Below are 23,020 nucleotides of genomic sequence, written 5' to 3'. Positions count from 1 at the left end.
GAGTTGGCATCCCATACATATTAGCACGCTGGTTAGTTAAAACCTCAGTAGCTCTTTTTAACTTGCTTCAATTATATCTGAAAAGTCTTTCCTTACATGTAGTATATGGCTCTTCTTACTCCCTCCTTTCCCCTTTTAGCAGGACCTTCACAAGTTCCATATTATGGTCCCTATTTCTCCCTCCTTTCATAAATTAAATATCTGGTGTCTTCATCACATCTTATTTTCTGATGTATACTAGCAACTTTGCATTATGGACCTCAAACTAAAACCCCTTCTTATTACCAAAGAATTTTCTTTTAATCTTACCCTCATTCATAACCTATTTATCTCTTGCTCACTTGCATCAAATGTCTCCAAAACAAAGTTTGTGTAGCTAGGCACCCATACTGAACTATCTGGACATGTCAATAACTTTCTTATTTCTTCTAAACAAGATAGGTTGAGTTCCTATTACATTATCAAAAGATAAGCTATCAAAGGAACGGCCAAAACATTGAAACGGCTGCATTTCAAAGTTCGCATTGTGGGATTGCAGTACAGTGAAGATTGGGATATTTCCCCTTTCCTCACTGTAGTGCAATCTCGGATTTGGAATATATATTTAGAGAGGGGTGTGGGTGGCGCAGCCCCCCACAATAAAAGTTTCAAAATACGGCCGTTTCGATGTTTCGGCCATTCGATTATGTTATCTTTCAATAATGTAATATGAACCCAATAGGTTCTATAAAGTGCATATATTCATATATTTAGGTTTTTGAATGGATCCATCTCTCTCATTGAAATGCATGTAAATTAAGTGATGAGCAAGTTCAAAAGGCACATGAAACCTCTAAACCACATCCAACAACAGTTTCCTAAATGCAAAAAAAAAAAAAAAAAATGATATTTTTACTTTGAGATTTACTACCTGTTATTTACTATACCGTAAACAGCATCTGCAACTTATCCTCTAATATATTGCCAATAAACATCAAGCATGCCAAACTAGAGTTTTCTCTAGTTTGGTCCTTCCCTCAAGAGCAAACACTATGTCTAGCAGTTAGTACAGAGAATTTAGTCTATAAGCTGTTAATGTACTGCTTTCTATAGTCCAGGGTTTGATTCCCTCAGCCCAGTGTACGACCTTGAGCAAGTCAGTTAACCAGTAAGTACACTTGCACAACTGGATTGGGCTTAATGGCCTACCGGACAGTAGGCCTAGTAACTAGTTATGAACTCTCTCACCAATACCCACATCCAGTCAATTGATCTTCAGCAGGCTTACATATTAAGATTATTTTATAAGTTCTTTTACTTCAAACATTGCCCTCCTCTGGAAGCTAGTTTTAAACCGTGTCACAATTTAGGAAATCCTGCACTCCTTTTCCATGGATAAAACAACGTTAATTGCCCCTCCCCTCCTCCCACTTGCCATCTTGGACTCATTTTCATTGGTTAGACCCATAGCCAACTAGGTGGCCACCTAGGTCACCGCTCTAGCAGTGGTGCTTTTCCAGTATTTATTTGGTGTAGGTAGACCAGGATGGGGACACCAGGTGGTGTGAGGTGGGGTACAATGGGGCCCTTTTGCCTAGGGCACCAGTTGACCTAAGGCCACTCCTGGTTGGACCCACACTTTAGACCTTCCTTCCACAAAGCATTATCACCTGATCCACACTTACCACCTCCACTTAAAGTCTAAAAACAAAATTCTCATCTGCAAGTACCTTCCTCAGAATAATAAAAATATGTAGATTGTTCTCTGTACATGTCTTTAGTATCTGGAACCATTTCCTATCAGCAAAAGACAAAACACTCGAACCAAGATCTGTTATACATCATGGAAGCAGCTGACACAGTGAATGTGGTATAACATTCCTCCAAACATATACTTCTGAAACTTGCCATTCATGTACCACTTCTAGTAAAACATTCTTTCATGATGGCTAATCATCTGACACATCTGCTTCCTCATTCCATATCTCCATCCTGTTAATGTTTTCTTTTGGTTGCCCCATACAATATACCATGTTGTGTCATATAGTGTGATGAAGCTTTTCCTGCATCATGGGTATGTGTATACACATTTATTGTAGTAATAATGGTGGGTGGAAAACATTATGGTTTTTCTTGTAGTAGCAGGGATTGCTAGTTTATTTGTATTGTTCTTTGTTTTGAGTAAAGATAGTAGTGGTCTGTTGGGTTTCAAATGTTGAAAATTATGAATTTAGGGATTTGTCTGTGTTAGTTTAGCCTACAAATAATCATAATTCATTATAGTAGATGTGTATTACATTATATTGCATGATAGAGTATAAAAAACACTCATGATTTAACTGAAGACTGTTGCTGTGTGACTTTTTTGCTAGGTAAGTTCTTTAACAAAAAAGTCCTGTACTTCATTAGTAGATTATATGGGATCTTTCACACCCACTAACTCAACTAGAATGGTCTTTAGCTTAATACCTCATCTAAAAATGGAATGATTGGTATGCAGTACCTGTCCTCATGATGCACTAATTTAAAACTGGTTTTATCTGTAAGAGAACACAGCAGAATAACTTAGGACTGTGTGCACCTCACATGCTAGAGCATCTTATCTATGTTTTATTTTCAGTAATTATAACTGGAACAGAGAGACAGCACTTGAATTTCTTTATATAACACAAATGTCTTATATCTGAAAATGAGTTGTAGTCACTGAGAGCAAACTGTGAAGAGGATGTAGGAAATACCTAGGTATGCAGTCAGTCAGCAGCAGCCCATGTTCATGAATCAGTATTTGTTGAATGCTGGTGGGCAATGTTATTTCATGAAAGTCAGAATTTTAAATGGCAAAAGAGTTTTCGTACTTCGGGGTGGTATTTCCGTGACTCTGAGTGTACATATCTCAAAGTTATTTTACCTATTGAGAGACATTGGGTTCTCCTCTACATGGAAATGTGAGACCATTTGTCCTCAGTAAGAAAGCTTATATTTGATTGTGCACATGTTTCAGACACTAGCTGCTTCAAATTGTTGAATGTAGTTTAACAGCATTTAGTGAAAGGTAGATTCAGAATATCCAACATGATATTTCTGGTCACCCAATCATATTAATGTTATTAAAATGCAAAGAAAACCCAAACAGAAATAACAGGCTTTTGAAATGTAAAACACTGAAAAAAAAAAAAATACATAGAAAGAGAAGGAAAGACCACATGTAGTGTCTTTATAGTTGACACAGGAAATCTCTTTGGTTATTTGTTAATTGTTAATACAGTCTTGAAAATATATCTAAAATTACTATAGTGGTGATAAAAAATAGTAAAATAAATGTTAAAATTCTACTAATAAAATCATACTTAGCGAAAATTAATTTAAACTATTTGGGCTTTTAATAAGCATTTAACATTAATGCAATCATTTAGACCTGGCATTCTGTCCGCTGATAACAACATCTTCCTTACATTCTAGAATATTGTTAGTATTTCCACAAATATTTCTGTGATATAATCTAAGATAAAAACCTGTTGAACAAATGGATGGTGCTCAAACCAAAACTTGTAATCCAAAAAAGAGAAGCACAACGGATCCACAGGCACAAAGGTTTAATAAATAACAGGAACCAGCACACAAAAAAAAAAATGAAATATAGACAGGACACAGTAAAAATCATTAACGTTCTATAAAATATAATTTTCGTCATCAACTTCGTCAGATAGCTGTTAACTTTCAATCAGTCCCTTTACTTTATAGGGCTGGCAATTGATTATCATCCAATGAAATGTGAAATTCAATTAGATATATTAAATAGATCATATATTATATATTCTGTATTCATATATTTTAAGACACATTTTTTAATGTAAAAATATTTATACATTTGTTTAACTGAATTTCACATTTCATTGGATGATAATCAATTGGCAGCCCTATAAAGTAAAGGGACTGATTGAAAGTTAACAGCTATCTGATGAAGTTGATGACGAAAACGATATTTTATAGAACGTTAATGATTTTTACTGTGTCCTGTCAATATTTCATTTTTTTTGTGCTGGTTCCTGTTATTTATTAAACCTTTGTGCCTGTGGATCCGTGGTGCTTCTCTTTTTTGGATTATAAGATAAAAACCTCCTGAAACTATTGCAAATATTAGTATGTTTGGCTAAGGCATTACTAAATTCCTTATTTTTGATGCCACAACATGTTCGTAAATCCTACGCGAGAACTTCCTAGTAGATTTACCTAAATAGAAGTCCTCACAGAATTCACAAGTTGCCAAGTAAACAATCTTTATAGATTCGCACTTCATATCTGTTTTTTGCCCAGTACTGTTTACCTATATACTTCAGGATTACATTGGAACCTTTGCAAATAAATCTACAATATTTACAATGCTGATAGCAAAAATTTCCCAAAGAATTCAAAGAGATGTCAGTAACACATTGCGAACCTTTGGAAAATGTCCAGATACTGTTAGTTTTCTTATAGATGCAGGTTCTGCACCAATAATATCAGCAAGTTCTCTATTTCCCAACAATATTTTCCAATTATCATTTACAGTGTTTTTATCCCCCTTAACTCTAATGAAATAGGTAATGGGAAAGCTCTGGAAAAATAATTCTTAGAAGATTTTTCTGGTTAACTTTAAATCCACTTTTCAGAATCAGTTGAAATTTAGTCAGCTTGTTTTGTCTAGCTTCTGAAGTCAAACTTTCCAGAAATTCAAGCTTGTACCCTCTTTCCGCAAACAATGTTCTTAAATGTTTAATTTCATCATCAAAAACTTTATCACCAGTAAGGTGAATCAGTCTTATGACTTGTCCCTGACGATGTTAAATGTTATGAAAAAGGGTGCTGACTGTTAAGAAACAGATAGTTATTGACAAGTATGTTTTTCCTATAGGTGTTACTATGAAAGTACCTATTTTCTTTGTCAGTATAAATAGATCAAGCTAAAAACTGTACTTAGTTGATTTGGGTACCTATAATAAAAATTAAGAAGTTTGTACTAATGTTTAAATCTGCAAAAATATGTTTAAACTCTTCAAATGATGCATTTCACCAAAACATTAAATGATCAATATAATGCTTATAGATGGAAACCTTTGAAAAAAAAAAGAAATGGACTGTTGAGTGCTTTATACTCCCACCAGCTAAAACTGGCAAAAAGCTGTTGCCACTCACAACACCTTTCTTTTGTCTGTAATAGCTGTCATTGGAAAAAATACTATTTTCCAAAACTAATTCAGGCAAATTACATATTGTATTGATGAAAGCATTCTCAAAACTCAGTAATCTGGTCAAGTATTTTGTAAAATATTCTATTCCTGCTTCTTGAATAATACAAGTGTACAATGAAGTTACATTTAATGTCATAAACATGGTCCTCTTGCCAGTAAATTCATATTCATTCAAAATGTCATATAAAAAAGATGAATGTTTAAGATAGAATTTATTTATTTATTTAACATTTAAGAAATTATATTCTTGTACAATTTAAGTACAGAGAGCAAATAAAATGAAATTGCCTCAGTCTTACTAACTGCCACAATAAGTTTAGAAGGTGTTGTGATACCTTTATGGATTTTTGGAAAATTCACTTTTAAAAACTAGAATAAAACATATTCAATTTGTCCCTGATGTAATAAATCAAACAAACAAAAATCTATGCATGAAAATCTCCTAGCAGTGTCACTTGCTAAGTATTCTTCATAACATTCTGTATCAGACAAGTTTAATGTTTCTAGTGTAATCTGTAGTATTCATTAAGCCAACTCCATTGCCCTTGCCAGCTTTCATAATTCTTAAATTATTTGTTTCCTCAAACTACTTAAAGCTTGTCTTTATTCAGATGAAAGATTATGATATTTGAAAGCCACCCTACTACTCAATAAGTCATGGAGTTCACTCTTATAAGTGTCAAGAAATATTTGTAATATATTATGCAACAAAGGATTGAAAGTACTGTACTTCTTCTGGCTTTTTCCCGGTTAGGGGTCACCACAGCGGATCACCTGTCCGCTCATGATTGGCAGTGGAGTTTTACAGTGTCGAGTTGCCAGCCCGGCGCCCAACCTTCCACAGAAGGCACACACATGCATACACACTCACACCTAGGGCCAATTTAGTGTGTCCAATCTACCTACAGCATGTCTTTGTGATGTGGGAGGAACTCGGAGCACCCAGAGGAAACCCATACGACCACAGGGAGGACATGCAGACTCCACACAGAAGGCACCCCAGCTGAGAATCGAACCGGAGAACCTCTTGCTGTGAGGCGGCAACGCTAACCGCTGCACCACCGTGGCCGCCCATTAAAAGTACTGTACTTCTTTTCCTAATTATGCCTGAATTGACATCATTGAACCATGTGATATCATGTAGAGTCCAGAGAGGTAAAGGGAAACAACCACATGTGAATGTGAGTCAAGTAACTAGCAAGTAACAATGAAGACAAGATGTCAGCCACAATGAAGAGTATCAACATTTTTGTGTGTGGAAGGGGCGGAGCCAAGATGGCCAACTGATAGCAGCAGTTTTTCAGAGCTCCATGAAACTAATATAAAAAACAGGAAATAACTTATTTTATTTTAGCAAAAAATACTTAGAATTGATAGATGAAAGTATAAACTATATTATTAGTAACTTTGGTGAACTTAGGAAAGTTATTTCTTGTCAAATTATAAAGGAGAATATATCATTGTGCAGATGAGCACTTCAAAGACTTATCATTATGACATGGCTTTAAAAAAAGAAATGCAGCTTGTGACATCTGCTCTACAAGAACTCTCACTAAAAATGGATGATTTAAGGAGAATTTACAAAACCTCAAGGAAAATTGTCAGAGACAAACAGATTCTCTCAAGGAACTTATACAGCAGCATCAATCCAGAATAACACACTTAAAAGCATCCCTGAATGATCTTGATGGAAGACTGAAGGAAGAAGAAAGCCAGAAAGATTTTCTCATCAAACAAAACATTTGGCTTCTCAATAAAGTGGATGACAGGGAGAGAAGGCCAAATATAAGGATTTTTGGCATCCCTGAGAGAGCTGAAGAAGATATCATTTCTTTCCTGAATACCTGGATTCCAGAGATTTTAGATTTAAAGGAGGGTCTGTCCTTTGGTATTGAAAGGACTCATAGAGCTTTAGGAAAGCCAGTGTCAACATCCTCCTCTTCTCCTCCCAGATCAATAGTCATAAAGTTTCTATCTTATTTGGACAAGCAGTTGGTCCTAAAATCTGCCTGGAGGAAAAGTCCATTAAAATGTAATCAAAAACCCAATTAGGTTTGATAATGTCTATTCTACCACGGTTTTGGAACAGAGGAAAAAAGCTTGGCCATTAATAAAACTGTTAAAGCAGAATAACATCAAATCTCAGCTTGTCTTTCCTGCCAGAATAAAACGTCTATATCAGAATGAAATGAGATCATTTAATGCCCTGGAGGAAGCCACTGCCTTTATTAAAAACAATAACATTATTTCCTTACCTCAAGATATGGAATGGGCATCTGCATCTCTGAAGAGAGTTACTGATAAATCTTCTTGGGCTGATGTTAAAAAGAAAAAAACAAAAAACTGAGTCAAAGATTGCTGTTCCCACTAAATCTCTCAAAGCATCTACTGCAACTGGACTTTAATTTGTTTTATACTTGCTAAAACTTCAAGTAAGGTATGCCATGACAATATTTTTCTTATTGCTTTTTTTTCTCTTTTTCGTTTCTATACTTTTTTTGTTTATATACAAATTAAATAACTGTTTATGCTTTTAGTATAATAGTATAATATTACTGGTTTATTGAGTGATATAACTGAACAGTAAGCTATCTTTGCTTTTATGACCTTAAGATGACATGCTTTATTTCAAATAATATATAGCCCTTTGCCCTGCTAAATGTTCTTCTGAGTTATTACACAGGCATAGTCACTACTTAGATTATTTATCAAAACTGCTTTGGATACATGGGATAACAGGGCATATCTATGATTTAGTATATATTAGCTACTTTTTAAAATATTTATAACTTCTGATTGATTCAGAATATATATTGGTACCTGTGTGAACAAAAAGCTGTTTACCAGCTTTTTACATAAACTGGGTCTCTGACAGTTATATACTTGTATATTTTATGGCACAAGGTTTTTAAATGGTTACAAGTTATGTTTCCTGTGGAGTTCACTGTTAAAGTAATGTTTTCTCTCTCATTGGCATTGAATGTTATTTTACTGTTTGGAAGTATCTGACAGTTAAACTTTGCATTCTGTTACTGTAAATAAGCAGACTTCGTGACACAGTTAAAGTGAGGTCAGGAAACGTGCTGTGCAGAGAAATGTCAGTTTGAAATCTAAGAAGTGAAGCTTTCTTTCTTGGCTCATGACATCATGCATTCTATGCATGCAGATCAGATTACATTACATCTAATGTGTATATGCAAGCCTAATTGTGAATGTCAAGTCTCTGATTGGTTAATATAGCATAGTAGGCTTCTTTTAAGAATTATGAGCTACACTGTCTGCAAACATATTCATGGTTCACTTTTATAATTGTGACTATATTTTGTGATCAAATATATACAGAAATGTTATTTTTTCTTGTAAACAGTTAATTATAGCCACTATTTCTAGTAAATATACTGGAGTTTTTTTTATAAATAGATCTTTATAAATAACTTTCCTATGCAGTTAGCAAGTGTTTAGTATAGGCTTATACATTTACAGGAAATGCTTATGACTAATGGTAATAACTGTAAGGATACTCAAACACCATACTAAATCCTAGCAAATATATGTATGAATAATTTTGATTGACTATAATTACTTTGCATTTAACATGTTGATTTCCTTATTGTTTCATAGATATTATTTATATTTCAGATGTCATGTTTTCAGTTATTATAAAGTCATGTCTTTTAGTATATTAACACTTTATTACAGGGAAAGAGCTCAGTAATATCTATGATTTGTGATAACACAACAAACAAGTTATGAGTTTCAGTATTACCTTATTAATATGGTAGATATTTACAGCTATCTCTATCTTAATTTTGACTTTGAGTCATTCACGTTTAAGACCTGTTATCTGTAGTACGTTTTATATAAATAATGTTTTTTACTAATTTTTGTCATTTTAACTGATGCCAGTTAATTATTATTGATTTTAGTCAGTTATTTAAACATCTGCTATTCCAAATGTTTTGGAGTTAATTAAGGACAAATATGTCTTATGGAATATTTCTAAAAATCTATGTTAACATCTTTTGGGAATGACGCACGCTCACTATGTGCTAACACCCAATTCTCGTGAAGTTTTTATTTAGTGGGAGTTTGTCTTGATAAGATTTATTCAGAGGGCAAATAAATACAAATGCTAAAAGATTCTTTGATTTCTTCTGCCATTTTGAAGTTTTTATTAGAACTAATACAGATGACATGCTTAGGTATTTTGGGTAATCATTTAGATTGTTAATAAAGCTAATGTTTCCTTATTCTATTAAACACTCAATTCATATTATATATATCCTAATATATCTCTTGCTTCCTTAGTGAATAATTACTGTATAAATGTTTAATGTTTCTAATAATAGTGTATGTAACTCATCTCTAAAACCTAACTGAAATTAATATCTGATTAGTTGTTTAACACTACTATGTTTCTCTTAATTTATAATATATTCTCCATTTTTTATTTTGTTTTCATGGGCTCGAACCAACAAAGGTTGATGGTTGGGATAGGTAGTCTAGCAGATTTAGTTTTGTTTGCTAGACTAGGAATGTATCTCATTTCATTTATAGGGTGTGTTAAAGTTTATATCAGAGTTAAACATGCTAATTTTTTGTTATTTACCTTTTTTCTAGTTTCAAAATCCCTGACACAATTGTTTTACTTTTATTTTTCATGGGGAAAGTTGTTTGGATTGAGATAAATAGAAATACAACAATTGATATACTAGTGTCTATTCAGGAAGAGTATTATGTATACAGGATTCTATTAATACAAATTCCTTTATTATTTGTTATCTTTAAAGAATTCTGATATAGATTTAACTTTGATATCCTTAAATACTAATGGCTTAAACAACCCATATAAGATAGCCAACCTACTAAGGTATCTTAAACTAAACAAGGCTCAAGTAGTTTTTCTCCAAGAGACACACTTTAAAATAAATGAAACATTTATGTGGGACCCTTAGGAATACACAATACTTGCTCAATCTTCTTATAAAAATAAGACCAGAGGAGTAACAATTCTATGGAAAAAGATTTTCTTAAATCCCAAAATCATTTACAAACATGTAGATAATGATGGACTCATGGCCTTAGTTATACTTAAGTTTAATAATAGAATTTGGACCCTGGTTAATTTATACTGGTTCCCGGGTACGGGGGTTGGATTAGCTAAGAAACACTTAGACTTTATTACAACTACTTCTAAAAGTAATATTATACTAGGATGTGGTTTCAATTGTATCACAGATATTACAGAAACTACCAATAGGAAATCTCCTAGACTATTGTCATCAGCCAAACAGTTAAGAAAATGGACAGAAATGTTTAAATTAAAAGATATCTTTAATGCTTTGGGACCAAATTCTTTACTATTCTCACACCAGACTATAGACATGGTACCCAAAGTAGAATAGATAAAATTTATATCTCACAAGATCTTTATTCTAAAACCTTAAATTTTTCAATACAACCTTGTCCCTTTTCAGATCATAATTCCATGTTGTTAACAATACACTTGGAATTCAGTCAATTAGTTATTACTTCAAGGATTCCTTCATATATCACAAAAAATTAAAGACTTTAAATCTTGGATAACTTCTGAACTTCAGCTTTTCTTAGAGATTAATTATAAACCCGAAGCAAACAAAATTATGCTTTGGGATTCTCTTAAGGCCTATTTATATGGAAAAACCATAAGATAGTACAAAAATAAAATTAAAGAATGGGACTCAGAGTTACAGCAACTCCAAACTCAAATATTATCTTTTAAATCTAATAAAAACTTAATTGCTACAGATAATAAGAGGAAAATAGAAAAAGCAAATAAGAAATACAATGAAATATTATCCCATAAAACTAATTTTGCTATGGAAAAATAACAATTAAATTCTTATGCTACCTCTCCTAAGCATCTTCATATCCTATCTATGAAAGTTAAGATACAATCAAAAATTAATAACATTGACAGTATTTTTCATGAAGAGAAAAAGAAAAAAGTCTCGGACATAGGGGACATTCTGGAGGCTTTTAATATCATTATGCAGAGCATCGTAAAGATAAAATAAGTACAAATGAATGTGAGAAGTTAGAGAATATAGTTCCCAACATAACAAGAATTCCTGTGGAACTTAAGTTAGATCTACAAAAACCTATTTCTCAAAAGGAAATTATAGATGGGATTAAAGGAAGTAAGTCTAATAAAGCACCTAGAATAGATGGCTTAATTATTGAAATTTATAGATTGTTTCCTTCTTCTATAATCTCTCTCCTACATAAAACCTTGTTTGAAGTTCAAACATTAACAAATATTCCTACTTCTTGGAGATATTCTCTAATTTCTCCTATATTAAAAGAGAATAAAGACCCTAATCATTGCAACTCATATAGACCAATTTCTTTGTTGAATAATGATTATAAACTATTTATGTCAATTATGGTTAATAGATTGAAAATACCCATATCTAAAAAATTAATGAAGACCAAACTGGTTTCATACATAACACGCATACACAGAATAATATTAAAAGAGTATTAACTCTGATAGATTGCATCAATACAGGAAACTATGAAGCATTGATAATAGGTCTAGATATTCAAAAGGCCTTTGAGTTCTTAAATTGGGGTTATTTATTTATTTAAAGTCTTACAGTTATTTCATTCCCCCCTTTTTTAGAACAATGATAAAGAAAACTTTATGAAAATGATCTAGCATATGTCAAATTAGGTCCCTTTACTTCCAAAGCAATCCAAATCACTAGAGGTACTAGACAAGGATGTCCCATGTTCCCTATTCTATTTGCTTCGGCCATAGAAATACTTGCCATTTTAATACATAATAACCCAAAGATAAGAGGTATAAATATATATATAACTGATATATTTCTAAAATAATGATGTTTGCTGATGATGTCTTACTTACCTTAACCAACTCTAAGGAAGTGTTAGGTGAAGTGGATATAGTAACAACATATTTCCAAAAAATCTCAGGACTCTCCTTCAACAAATCTAAATCAAAATATTTATTATTAAATAAAAAAAGAACAGGCAGGTTCAAGTTAATCATATTATTGGAAGCGAAGTTTCAACTCTAGACTATTTAGGAATAGCCCTAGGCAAGAATATAGAGGAAACCTTACAGCTTAACTATGCTAAAGCCATAAGCTTAATCAAAACATTAATAAGCAAATGGAATCATTTGTTTATAACATTTGATGATAGGTTACAACTGATAAAATGGTTTTGTTACCTAAAATATTATATAGAGCACAAGCCCTTATACTTCCACCAGGAAAGAAAATCCTTAAAGAAATCACTTAAATTCTGATGAAATTCCTATGGTACCCCAAAATAATTAGAGTGGCATATTCTCATCATATCAGAAAATGGGAACAAGGGGGGTTAAAATTCTCAAAGATTGAAACTTATATAAAGGCATCTATAATTAAAATAGTGATGAATTGGAGAAATCCTAGATACTCTTCCAACTAGAAACAGTTACACTCCATTATACTAATGAATGAAAATTGTGTATCAAAGAATGCTTTGGTAACTGACAAAGATAAGATATGGCACTATTTAAGTTTAAATGTACGGTATAGTACAATAACATTAACTAAACTAACACTAATAAACAATACTTTTGATGTGTTTAGAAAATTCATTAACACAAATTTAGATATAAAACTGTGGCATAGATGTTTAATACCATTTACTATTACAAGGGATTTCCCTGATAAAACACATAGAGATTTTTGTTTTATGGGAAAATAATCTATTTTGTTGGTTGTAATGTATTGAAAACCAACAAGCTTTGAACACACAAAGTATATTGTCAACCTATGGCCTATCCCCTAATGACTGGTTGGTTCTTCAGCGTGTCACAGCATACACTAAGGATCTGTGTAGAATAATACATAACTCATCTTTAAAAAATGTACCAAAAATTATAAACTGGATTTTTGGAATTCTATATAATAATATCAATGTTAAGAATGAGTTATCATATCTATATAACATTTTAATTGTCTATAAGACAGCTCCTAAAGATTCTTACTGGCAATACCTAACTAAAGGGTTTCAAGTATCATTATCAATGGAAGATGAAACAACATTTTATTTTCAGTTAAACTAACCTCTTACTCACAATTCTGGAGGAGTTTTCATTGGAAATTTCTACACATATCCTTTTTGACACCTGAAAAACTCTCAAAAATGAATCCTTCAAACTGCAAGTTATGTTGGAGATGTCATCTGTCCACTAATGCTAACTAGTCTCATATTTTTATGACTGTACTAATATTAAACCATATTGGAATGAGATTAGCAAATTTCTTCAAGCTATCTATACTGATATATTTGCTTTGATAATGTCCTTAATTTTATTGAATGTTGTTAATAGTAATAATATGAAGAAAGATGATCTGTATTTGCGGTGGACAATGTTAGCAATAGCCAGAAAATGTATAACTAGAAGATGGAACTCTAATGTACCACCCACAATGGAGGAATCCCTATCATCACTGAAGAAATGCATACTAATGGAGAAAAGAACCAAAGAGTTAAGAACTTTTCCTAAGCCATTGGTTAATAGACCACAGAGGAAAGTTTTGAATTTGATTGATATCCTACAGATGGAACCAAACTCTTCCTAACTATCATAGTGTATATATTAACTTATTATTTAACTACAAATGATTTTATTTGAATCCTTTTTGTCAGGCTGAATGTACATACTGTAAATAGTTATTGAATGTTATGAATATATTAAATTATTGTGTTATTTCATCAAAATAAAAATCATTTCAGTAAAAAAAATGCTTTGTGTGCAACCAGGAAAGACCATTGGTAAAATATGTATATTTAATTTATTGTGTTATGACCTACAACTTTTGAAAAAAGAAGATTAGTGTATTTCATTAAAATTCCCATCCTCTGTCCTACTAAAGAATGAAATACTATATAGAAATTCTTCCAATAAGCTATTACCAAAGCAGTGAGCTTTTGACTTCCACTGCCTTATATTTGTTGTTAACTACTTGTCTTGCCTACTCCAAGGTAATTATTCAGCCTAAAGTAAGGGAGATGGGACAAGCCAGTCTGTGAATGTTCAGCAGGATGAAATTCTAGGACAAGAACTAATAAATTCAGCTAAGTCCTAATGAGGACAAAAAGGTATGACATTTGTTAAGGTCTAAACATAGAGACAAAAATAAATTTACTAGAGACTTTAGTATTGTAGTATTGTAGTATTTATACAACTATCATTGTCATCAGTAGGCAGTTGCAGTGGAAAAGGGGAAATATCTGGATACATTTTTAATTAGCATATCATATGTAAAATCTTAAATGATGTATTAATTAAATTTTTACAGTTGCAAAATGAAGCTAATTTTGACTGTTTTTATGATTCTGTTTAGGCAACCTGAAATACTCACTTGACAATTTTAAGAATCGACCATTTTAAAATTATTTAGTTTATAGAGCAGTTACTGATTTTTCTTTAACAGTTGAACCCCTAAAACTTGCATAATGACATGTGGTTATACAGACCTGCAAATGGCAGCCCTTGTCAAAAAGTTTTTTTTTTAATTTAGGACATACCACTTTAAATTTATTTGCTTGCTTTTAATACATTTTATTAAAATATACAAGAAAATAATATGCAGTGTCAATCAAAAATGTCACACTTAGATTAAAAAAAATAAAGAATAACTTATCTTTACATGATATTAAAACATGGTAATACATGTCTAACATTTTAATTAAATCCTATATCTTCTTTTTGATCTCTACTAAATATCTACAGTAAATAACATGCAGTAAATATAATGAAGGAATTCAAAGAACAGGGAAAGAATACGTTGAAAGTTTCATCCTTCTGAGATTCATAATTAACTATATTAGATGATATTTTATTTAACATTTAATTATTCAATTTAATATAATGAGGAAGGAAGTGGCTAGGGTTTTTACCATGTGATTTTGAATACGTTTTGGTCACCTATCATATTTTGTACTAGTACCATCAGCCTTGTATTATTCCGCGGTGGTGCAGTGGTAGCATTGTTGCCTCACAGCAAGAGGTTCTCCTGTTCGATTCTTGGCTGGAGTGCGGGGAGTGCCTTCTATGTGGAGTCTGCATGTCCTCCCTGCGGTTGGGTGGGCATTTGAAAGACATGCGTAAATGAGCATGCCTTCACTGAAGGTTGAACATCAAGCTGGCACCTCTGCGTTCGTGAAAATCTACTGCCAATCATTAGTGGGCCGGAGTTCCGCTGTGGCAACCCCTAACTGGGAAAAGCCGAAAGACAACAACAACCATCAGCCTTGTATTATTTTGTATTGGTGGCATCAAAAAGTATTTACTTTTAATTGCTTTGAAGTGATTCAATGTTCTGTTCATTTATTTAAAACTTAGGACTTACCTGTGATAATGGCAAAAAGGAAATAATTAAGACTGTCATTATTTTTGAGATTATCAATAACGGGTACCTGACAAATCTTCAAATGCTCAAAATTTTGAACATTACATGGTTAAGACCAAAAGTTCAAAATTTTGAATGTTCGAAGATAGACTTCCAATGGCGCCGGAGTCCGGTCTCGGAGTAGGTATATTTAAGTAGGGGGTGTGGGGGGTGCAGGGGGGCTTGCCCCTCTGCCTACACTGTTAAAGTGTTTTTTTCTTTATTTACTTTTTTTTTATTTGATGTTTGAACATCCATATGTCGAACATTTGGTCTCAACTATGTAATGTTCGACATTTTGGATGTTCGAACATTTAATATAGACCCTCAATAACCATGCTTTATTTATCATCAAGTTAGAGGTAAAGATAATATTTAAATTTAATGTATTCTATGCAGGTTTATATGACTGATGCATCTGAGAAAATAGTGCTTTAATTAAAGATGCTATTGCATACTTGTCAGTATGTAGAAATCCAATACTTCCTTTATTTTTGCATTCTAATCAATTTGCAAAGAGAACTTTGTTTTATCTGGATCAATCCTAACATTATCAGGATGCCATAAAAATAAAACATTTTTGTTTATTTTTTAATTGGGTCTATATCACAACATTGAAGTTTCAAAACTTCGAATGTTATAATATCGAACCCAAAACCATGAAAGCTAAAAACCCCGAAGACTGAGAACAGTGATTTTTTTTCCCTGGTAAAAAAATCTCTGTTCCAGCACAAAACATGTAACACACAAACACTACAAACTATTTCCCCCACACTCCCCACTTAAATATACCAACTCCGAGATCGCACCACAGTGCAGGAAATAGCAAAGACACGAAAATGGCCCACTGAATTCTTTCCCTGGGAAAGAATTTGATGTTCCACGACTTTGTTGTTGTCAGTCTTCGAGGTTTTGGGTTGGATATTATAACATTCAAAGTTGTGAAACTTCGATGTTATGATATAGACCTTTTTAATTTGTCCTTATATTGGTATTAATAAAATGCCTTGCACTATTGATAATATTTTGGTAGTGAAATGAATGTATTTAATAATCGGATCAAATAAATATCAATTAATCAAACTTTATATTATTTCATTTATACTGTGTTGAATGCCATAATATTTATTAAAGTTAAGGCCTAATGATATTTTCTAAAGTCACCTAAATACGTTTCTAAAGTCACCTAAATACTGTAATTCAGTACAGTTCCTTCAGTGATGATAGGCTGACTATGCTAAATCTTTAATGTTGCCATTTAATTGCTAATATACTATTTTTGTTACTACAGTTAGATGTAATATTATTTTAAGTGACTTCAATAAACTTTCTATGTTGAACATTTTTTAACTTCCATTTGAATCTGCTAAAATTCTTCTTCAAATGTATATATTTTTCCTATATATTATTACATATAGTATAACACTTTCTTTCCTTTAATGACTGTTTTAACTAATGGCTCTATTACTATTGCAAATGGTGATAGAGATTACAGACAACTTTGTTTTTCCTTTTTTGCATTGTTATTCTATAAAGCATGTATGAGTATATTATAAAATATATTATGTACTATTCCTGGTTAATTTTACTACCTGTATGGCATCAAAAAAGAAATCCCAGCAAAATCTTTATCTTTATATTTGCAAAGTCTATCATGCACACAACTTTTTAACTAATGTTGAGTTTTTTTTTTTTTTTTTTGTAGAAAACGCAAATCATAATGGTTGGAAATAAATGGCTTCAATTTTTGTTAATATTGTCATGAATGTTTTCAATATTTATTACTGATCATGGGTATATAAAGTATATAGGTTTAAAACCATCATAGCTCAGTTCTGTTTCTGTAATACATTTTTTGTTTAAATCAAACTAACAAAGTAAATGTAGCTAATAACAGATTAATAGCTTAACTTCTACATGAGTAAATTTATGCATTTCTTCAACTGTGCCATATAATCCTAGTGCTTTATTATTTTTTCTTTTAGTTTATTACCTCTGTTAGTCCATGATGAGTTATTTTTACATTTAAAATTATATTATACCCAACAATGCAATATTTATATTTTCATTAAAAATCAATTCTTTATTATGCAATGCATATGATTTTCTAAATAAAAGTCATTGTAAAAGTGGTCCAACATTTCTTCCATATCTGCATGTTTCACTGAAGGAAAGACTTGTTTGATCAAATTTAGTTGCCTGTTATATGCGAGTAAAACAGTGTTTCACTTAAAAGTGCATATAATAAAACATGTGGTATACATTTAAACTTTTTTTTTCCATTCTTGCATTCTTTTTAGACTCTGTTGCATGTGTGAAGTGCCTTAAAGATGGTTGGCCCAACAAGAGACAGGACAAGTGCTTCAAGAAAGTAACTGAATTCCTATCCTATAATGAAACACTTGCTGTAGAGCTAACAGTAGTTTCCACATTTTTGGAAATAACCACTACTGCTGTCTTAACAATTTTTATAAAGTGGCGTCACACACCTGTTGTCAGAGCCAACAACAGGGAGCTTAGCTATTTGCTTTTATTCAGTCTCATGCTGTGTTTCCTTTGTTCATTTATTTTCATAGGCCACCCTACACATGTGACATGTATGCTTCGTCAATGTGCATTTGGCATCATTTTTACATTGTCTATCTCTTGCATCTTAGCCAAAACTGTTGTTGTGGTTATTGCCTTCAATGCTAGCAAGCCAAACAGCAACCTGCACAAATACACAGGACCCAGACTACCAAAAAGTGTTGTTATGTTGTGTATATCTGTTCAAATAGTAATATGTGTTTCTTGGTTAATTGTCTCTCCTCCTTTTCAAGATGAAAATGCAACCTCTGTAACAGGCAAGCTCATTATAGAGTGTAATGAAGGCTCACCTGCAGCATTTTGGTTTATGCTGTCTTACATGGGGCTTTTAGCCATTGTAAGCCTTGTAGTTGCATTTCTGTCCAGAAAACTCCCAGACAGCTTTAATGAAGCAAAATTTATCACATTCAGTATGCTGGTATTTGTTAGTGTGTGGATCTCATTCATTCCAGCATATTTGAGCACACAGGGGAAGTATATGGTAGCTGTGGAAATATTTGCTATTATATCCTCTGGAGCAGGATTGCTGCTTTGTATATTTACTCTGAAGTGTTACATTATACTGTTTAGGCCAGATATGAACACCAAAGACTACCTAATGGGGAAGGGTGCATTTAAGAGTTGAAAAAATAAAATATTTGTGACTGTAATCTGAACTACACAAAGGGAGACACATTTGTGGTCCTTAACTCTTGAATATTTTTGAAAACTTTAATGTTGAAAATTGTTGGTCTGTTCTACTATTTTTTTTAAATGGCTGATAATGGTGCTTAAATAGCTGTCACTCAAGGTTGAAACAATAGACGGAACACAGAAATGTAAACCTGTATTACATAGACATAGTCACAGTGCTGTTGCTTGCTGTAGCAAGTGCTTGAGAAGGAGGTGGGTTTAATCTTTTGTTGTAAAATTTAAGTCACATGCAGGAAAATGTGGGAGCTAGGTAAATTCAATGTGCCGTACTTTGATTGGAGTCAGAGAATGTTGACAGTTTGCCCAATAGGAATAGTTATTCTTCATAGCCAAACATGATTCATTTGTTTATTTTTGCAGAGGTCTTCTAGTTTTGCTTTCAATATGCATAGCATTTTAAAAGTTCTGAAAAAAGGTGATTATAAATTATACAACCACTGATGTTAATTAAGCCTAATCAATTGCTTTTCACTGGCTATTAGAACATTCCACTGGGAGCTTAATCTGCTGTAACCCCTGCAGAAAGGTTCATGCCAATAAATCACATTATCTTTATCATTCTATTGTTTTCATTCGTATCCCTTTTGTAACCAATTTTGTTCATAGCTACTATTGCCTCGCTCTGTTTTTACACATAAATACACAAGAAGAACCCTTTACTGATATGAAAAGAAACTGCCTTATCCATCCCAAATACTGTTGACTGTTATCAATGTTTGACTTCTCACCACTTCTAAAATTATTTATAATCCTAAAATGCATTGACTTCAGCTTCAAAAGAGTAACAATGGTTAATACAGTCTGATTCTCCCTCAAGTGTAACACCTCCTTTGTGTTTTTTTTTCTTCTTTTCAATGCGTACCTACTTAGAAAAACAAAACTGTAATCACACCTGTCATACCATGGGATAACTCAGTAATTCATGGCACAAAGGTAATTTGTGGGTCACAGTGTAATTTTACTGTCTTCATGAAAAAGTGTTTGGCCCTTATGCCTTTGCCATCACATTGAAGCCTTTCCAGACATGAGTAAATTTTACTATAACCAACTGATCAGACATGGATTATTGATATTTATTTATTTGTTTCATTTTTCATTCTTTCTGTATTTTTTATTTACTTTTGTTTTCTTGTTTGTTAATAGGGTAAGTGAACTAATTCAAAGAGAACAAGGCAAAAGAAGTATACAGCTATACATAAGATACATAAAATAAACTATAATTCAGTGAATATAAACTGCAAGAAAACATAGAATGACAACTTGACTAATTAAGCAACAGTGGTGACAACTTAAGTAAAACACTGTCCGAAAAGAGAAAAAAAATAAATAAATGCAGATGTTATGGGGTTAATAACAAAACATGTGACAGAATGTACAAATTATACTGTTTATGAGAATGAAAATGGCTCAAAACTAGATTCATCTCAGATGTCCAGGAAGTGCTGACAGGGACATGATATTTTCTCTGTAGAAGTTACATTTATATCTATCTTTGAGAAAATGTTTTGATTTATTCCTTAATTTGAGAAATATACCCCATTTCTGATTGAGACAGGCTGTACTGGCTGTCTGGTTCACTTCACCTGCATTTTACTGAGTCTAAATTGACTGAAGTTTCAACAGAATAAAATAAACTAGTAGGAGAGTCAAGACAGTGAAACCGAAAAAATAATCAGTTAAATGAAACTTGCAAAATAATATATTTTTTAGGTAGGCAAGTTCACCTCTACCACTTCAGCATTCCATTAGCCCTTTACTTATATATCCTAATGTTACAACTGCACAACCATAGAGAAATGAGACGTCTACCCACATTGAATCACCTTGTTGGTATACACATAGAAACTGCAGCTGAAGTGATTTCCTATAGGAAAAGGAATTAGGGAGTTCAACATTCAGAAACTGAATCTGACAGTTTTAATGTCATCCATTTTACATTGTCCAAGTGTCTGGAAACCAAAACTTTCCCCTACAGGGGAGGTTCTTTTGAGGTCAGTGTCATTGTTCATGTCGTTCTTAGGAGATATGGCTTGGTGGCAGTAACAGTCTTACTAACAAGTATCAGGCACTGCTCAAGGTGCAGTAGCTTAAAAAGAACATTAGGCAAAAAACGCTCAAAAAACACCAGGTACCTCTGCAGGAACAAAAAGCAAAAGCACAAATCCAACAAAAGCTGCTGAGGGTAGGCTCCAGGATCAAAACTAAAGCAACCTCGAATAATAATAACAGCAATACTGTCTTTAATGCAAACACAAGCGTGAATCATGTACACCTGATGAAGCTCAGTGTGAAAGCGCTTGTGTTTGCATTAAAGACAGTATTGTTGTTATTATTATTAGAGGTTGCTTTATTTTTGATCCTGGAGCCTACCCTCAGCAGCTTTTGTTGGATTTAAAAAGAACATTGTTCACAGGGTGTCCTTACCTTCATTTTAATGTAAAGTGGACACAGCTGCAACTCATCAAGTACATTTCAATAATTTGCTTTAGAAATCACTGCTGGTATGGTTTTTGTTATGGATCCAGCAGTGATTTAAAATTTGTGAATGCTTGTGTAAATGTGCAGTTAGTGTATTTAAATGCTTATAATTGTCAATTCATCTGACTGAGGCTTTAAGTTCATAGTTTCAAAGGTGTATACTAGGCTAATGACCACATCAGCCCTTATAAGCCTAATGGTGCAACCCAAATGTGATCCACAAATTTGGTTTATATAGGGGGTGATTTACTGATTGCCTCTGTCCATCAGAGACATAGGCACCAGACAAGGGGTGAATTTCTAATTTTCAATCCATTGGTCCAAGTTGCACTTAAATAGGGATAGGGAGGAAGTCTGCTTCACATGGAGGAGGAACCTGTTCCAGAGACTGGGAATTCTTTGAGAAACATATCCTTCTCTCCAACACCCAGGAAGAAAGAGGCCATTGTCTCCCTGTACTTTTCCCTCATTAGGCCAATCATCGAGTACAATGCCCCATTTGGCATGTACCTCACTAGACACCTACAACAACTGGAGAGGCCACAAAAGTACCTCACAAAGATGATCCTAGGCCTTAAACAGTTGTCCTATGTTGACAGACTCAAAAGACTCCAACTATTCTCTGTCTCATATCGCCTACTTAGACGCGATCTCTGCTTGATTTACAAAGCCATGTCTGACTCAGCTCTGTTAGAAATGCTGCATCTAAAGAAATCCCAATCCCTCCTCACCACATGCTCCAGAGACCTCAACCTCATTACCACAATCAAAAGAACATGCTGGAGGGACAGGTTCATGACCCAAAGACTGCTCATGCTATGGAACAGACTTCCCATAGATGTCAAACAGAGCACCTCACTGGCCCTCTTCAAGAGAAATCTTGATGAGTGGATGGGAAATAGAAAATTCACCCAGGGGATCAGTCCAGTGGCTCTGCTCAACAGAGGCACTGGGAACTAATGCCGGGTGGCACAATACCGGGGTAATACTATGGGCTAGGTTTGTAAATGCTCCAGGGCCATTAGACTAGTACACACCTATGAGTATGTCCTATTTATGTCACAAGCAAAATTTAGATCTTTCAAACTAGTAGTTCTAATGCTGTTGTTTTGCAGAAGTGTAGAAGGTTCATCAAAATAGGATTCAGAGATGCATTGTATGCTAGGCAAAGATCACCTCTCAGAGGTCTGTATGATACCAAGTAAAGGGACAGGGCTTTGATGCAATCAGCCTAGGACATTATTTTTACTCCCTGTATTCTTTCTGAAAGGAACCTTTGTGGATGTTCCGGTTGCAGCATGTGTTTGATCAGGTACATACTGAAGGGGGCACTGTACTCTATGATGGGTCTGATGATGGTCAAGTACAGTGGTATGATGACTTCTCTGTACCTAGATACCATACCTTTGCTTATAAGTTGAGCAACATAGGAGGATTTCCTTATTACCTTGGGCACATGTTGGTTGAAGGCTAGGTTACTATCTACATGAGTTCTCAGATTCCTGACTAGTGAATCAACTTTTAGGGTGTTTTATTGATGATCTATTTACCTGAGGTGGCAGACTTCCCAAAAGGTACTATAATGCATTTCTTGGTGTGACG

The 23,020-nt window shown here is 33.3% G+C and overlaps 1 protein-coding gene across 1 annotated transcript in view; it reads left to right on the top strand.

The window, feature by feature from the left end:
• LOC122803809 (extracellular calcium-sensing receptor-like) overlaps positions 1-18,872 on the top strand; it is a 276,909-nt gene extending 258,037 nt beyond the window's left edge. The window contains exon 5 of the mRNA XM_044073495.1: positions 17,962-18,872. Coding sequence (XP_043929430.1) covers positions 17,962-18,872 — 911 coding nt within the window. The remainder of the gene's footprint in view (positions 1-17,961) is intronic.
• Positions 18,873-23,020: the final 4,148 nt, after the last annotated feature.

Source organism: Protopterus annectens, chromosome 6.part0, assembly GCF_019279795.1.
Source record: "Protopterus annectens isolate FY-2018-M chromosome 6.part0, PAN1.0, whole genome shotgun sequence".
Taxonomy (NCBI): Eukaryota; Metazoa; Chordata; order Ceratodontiformes; family Protopteridae; genus Protopterus; species Protopterus annectens.
Note: the sequence above shows the minus strand (reverse complement) of the source record. Positions and strands in the feature narration are given on the sequence as shown.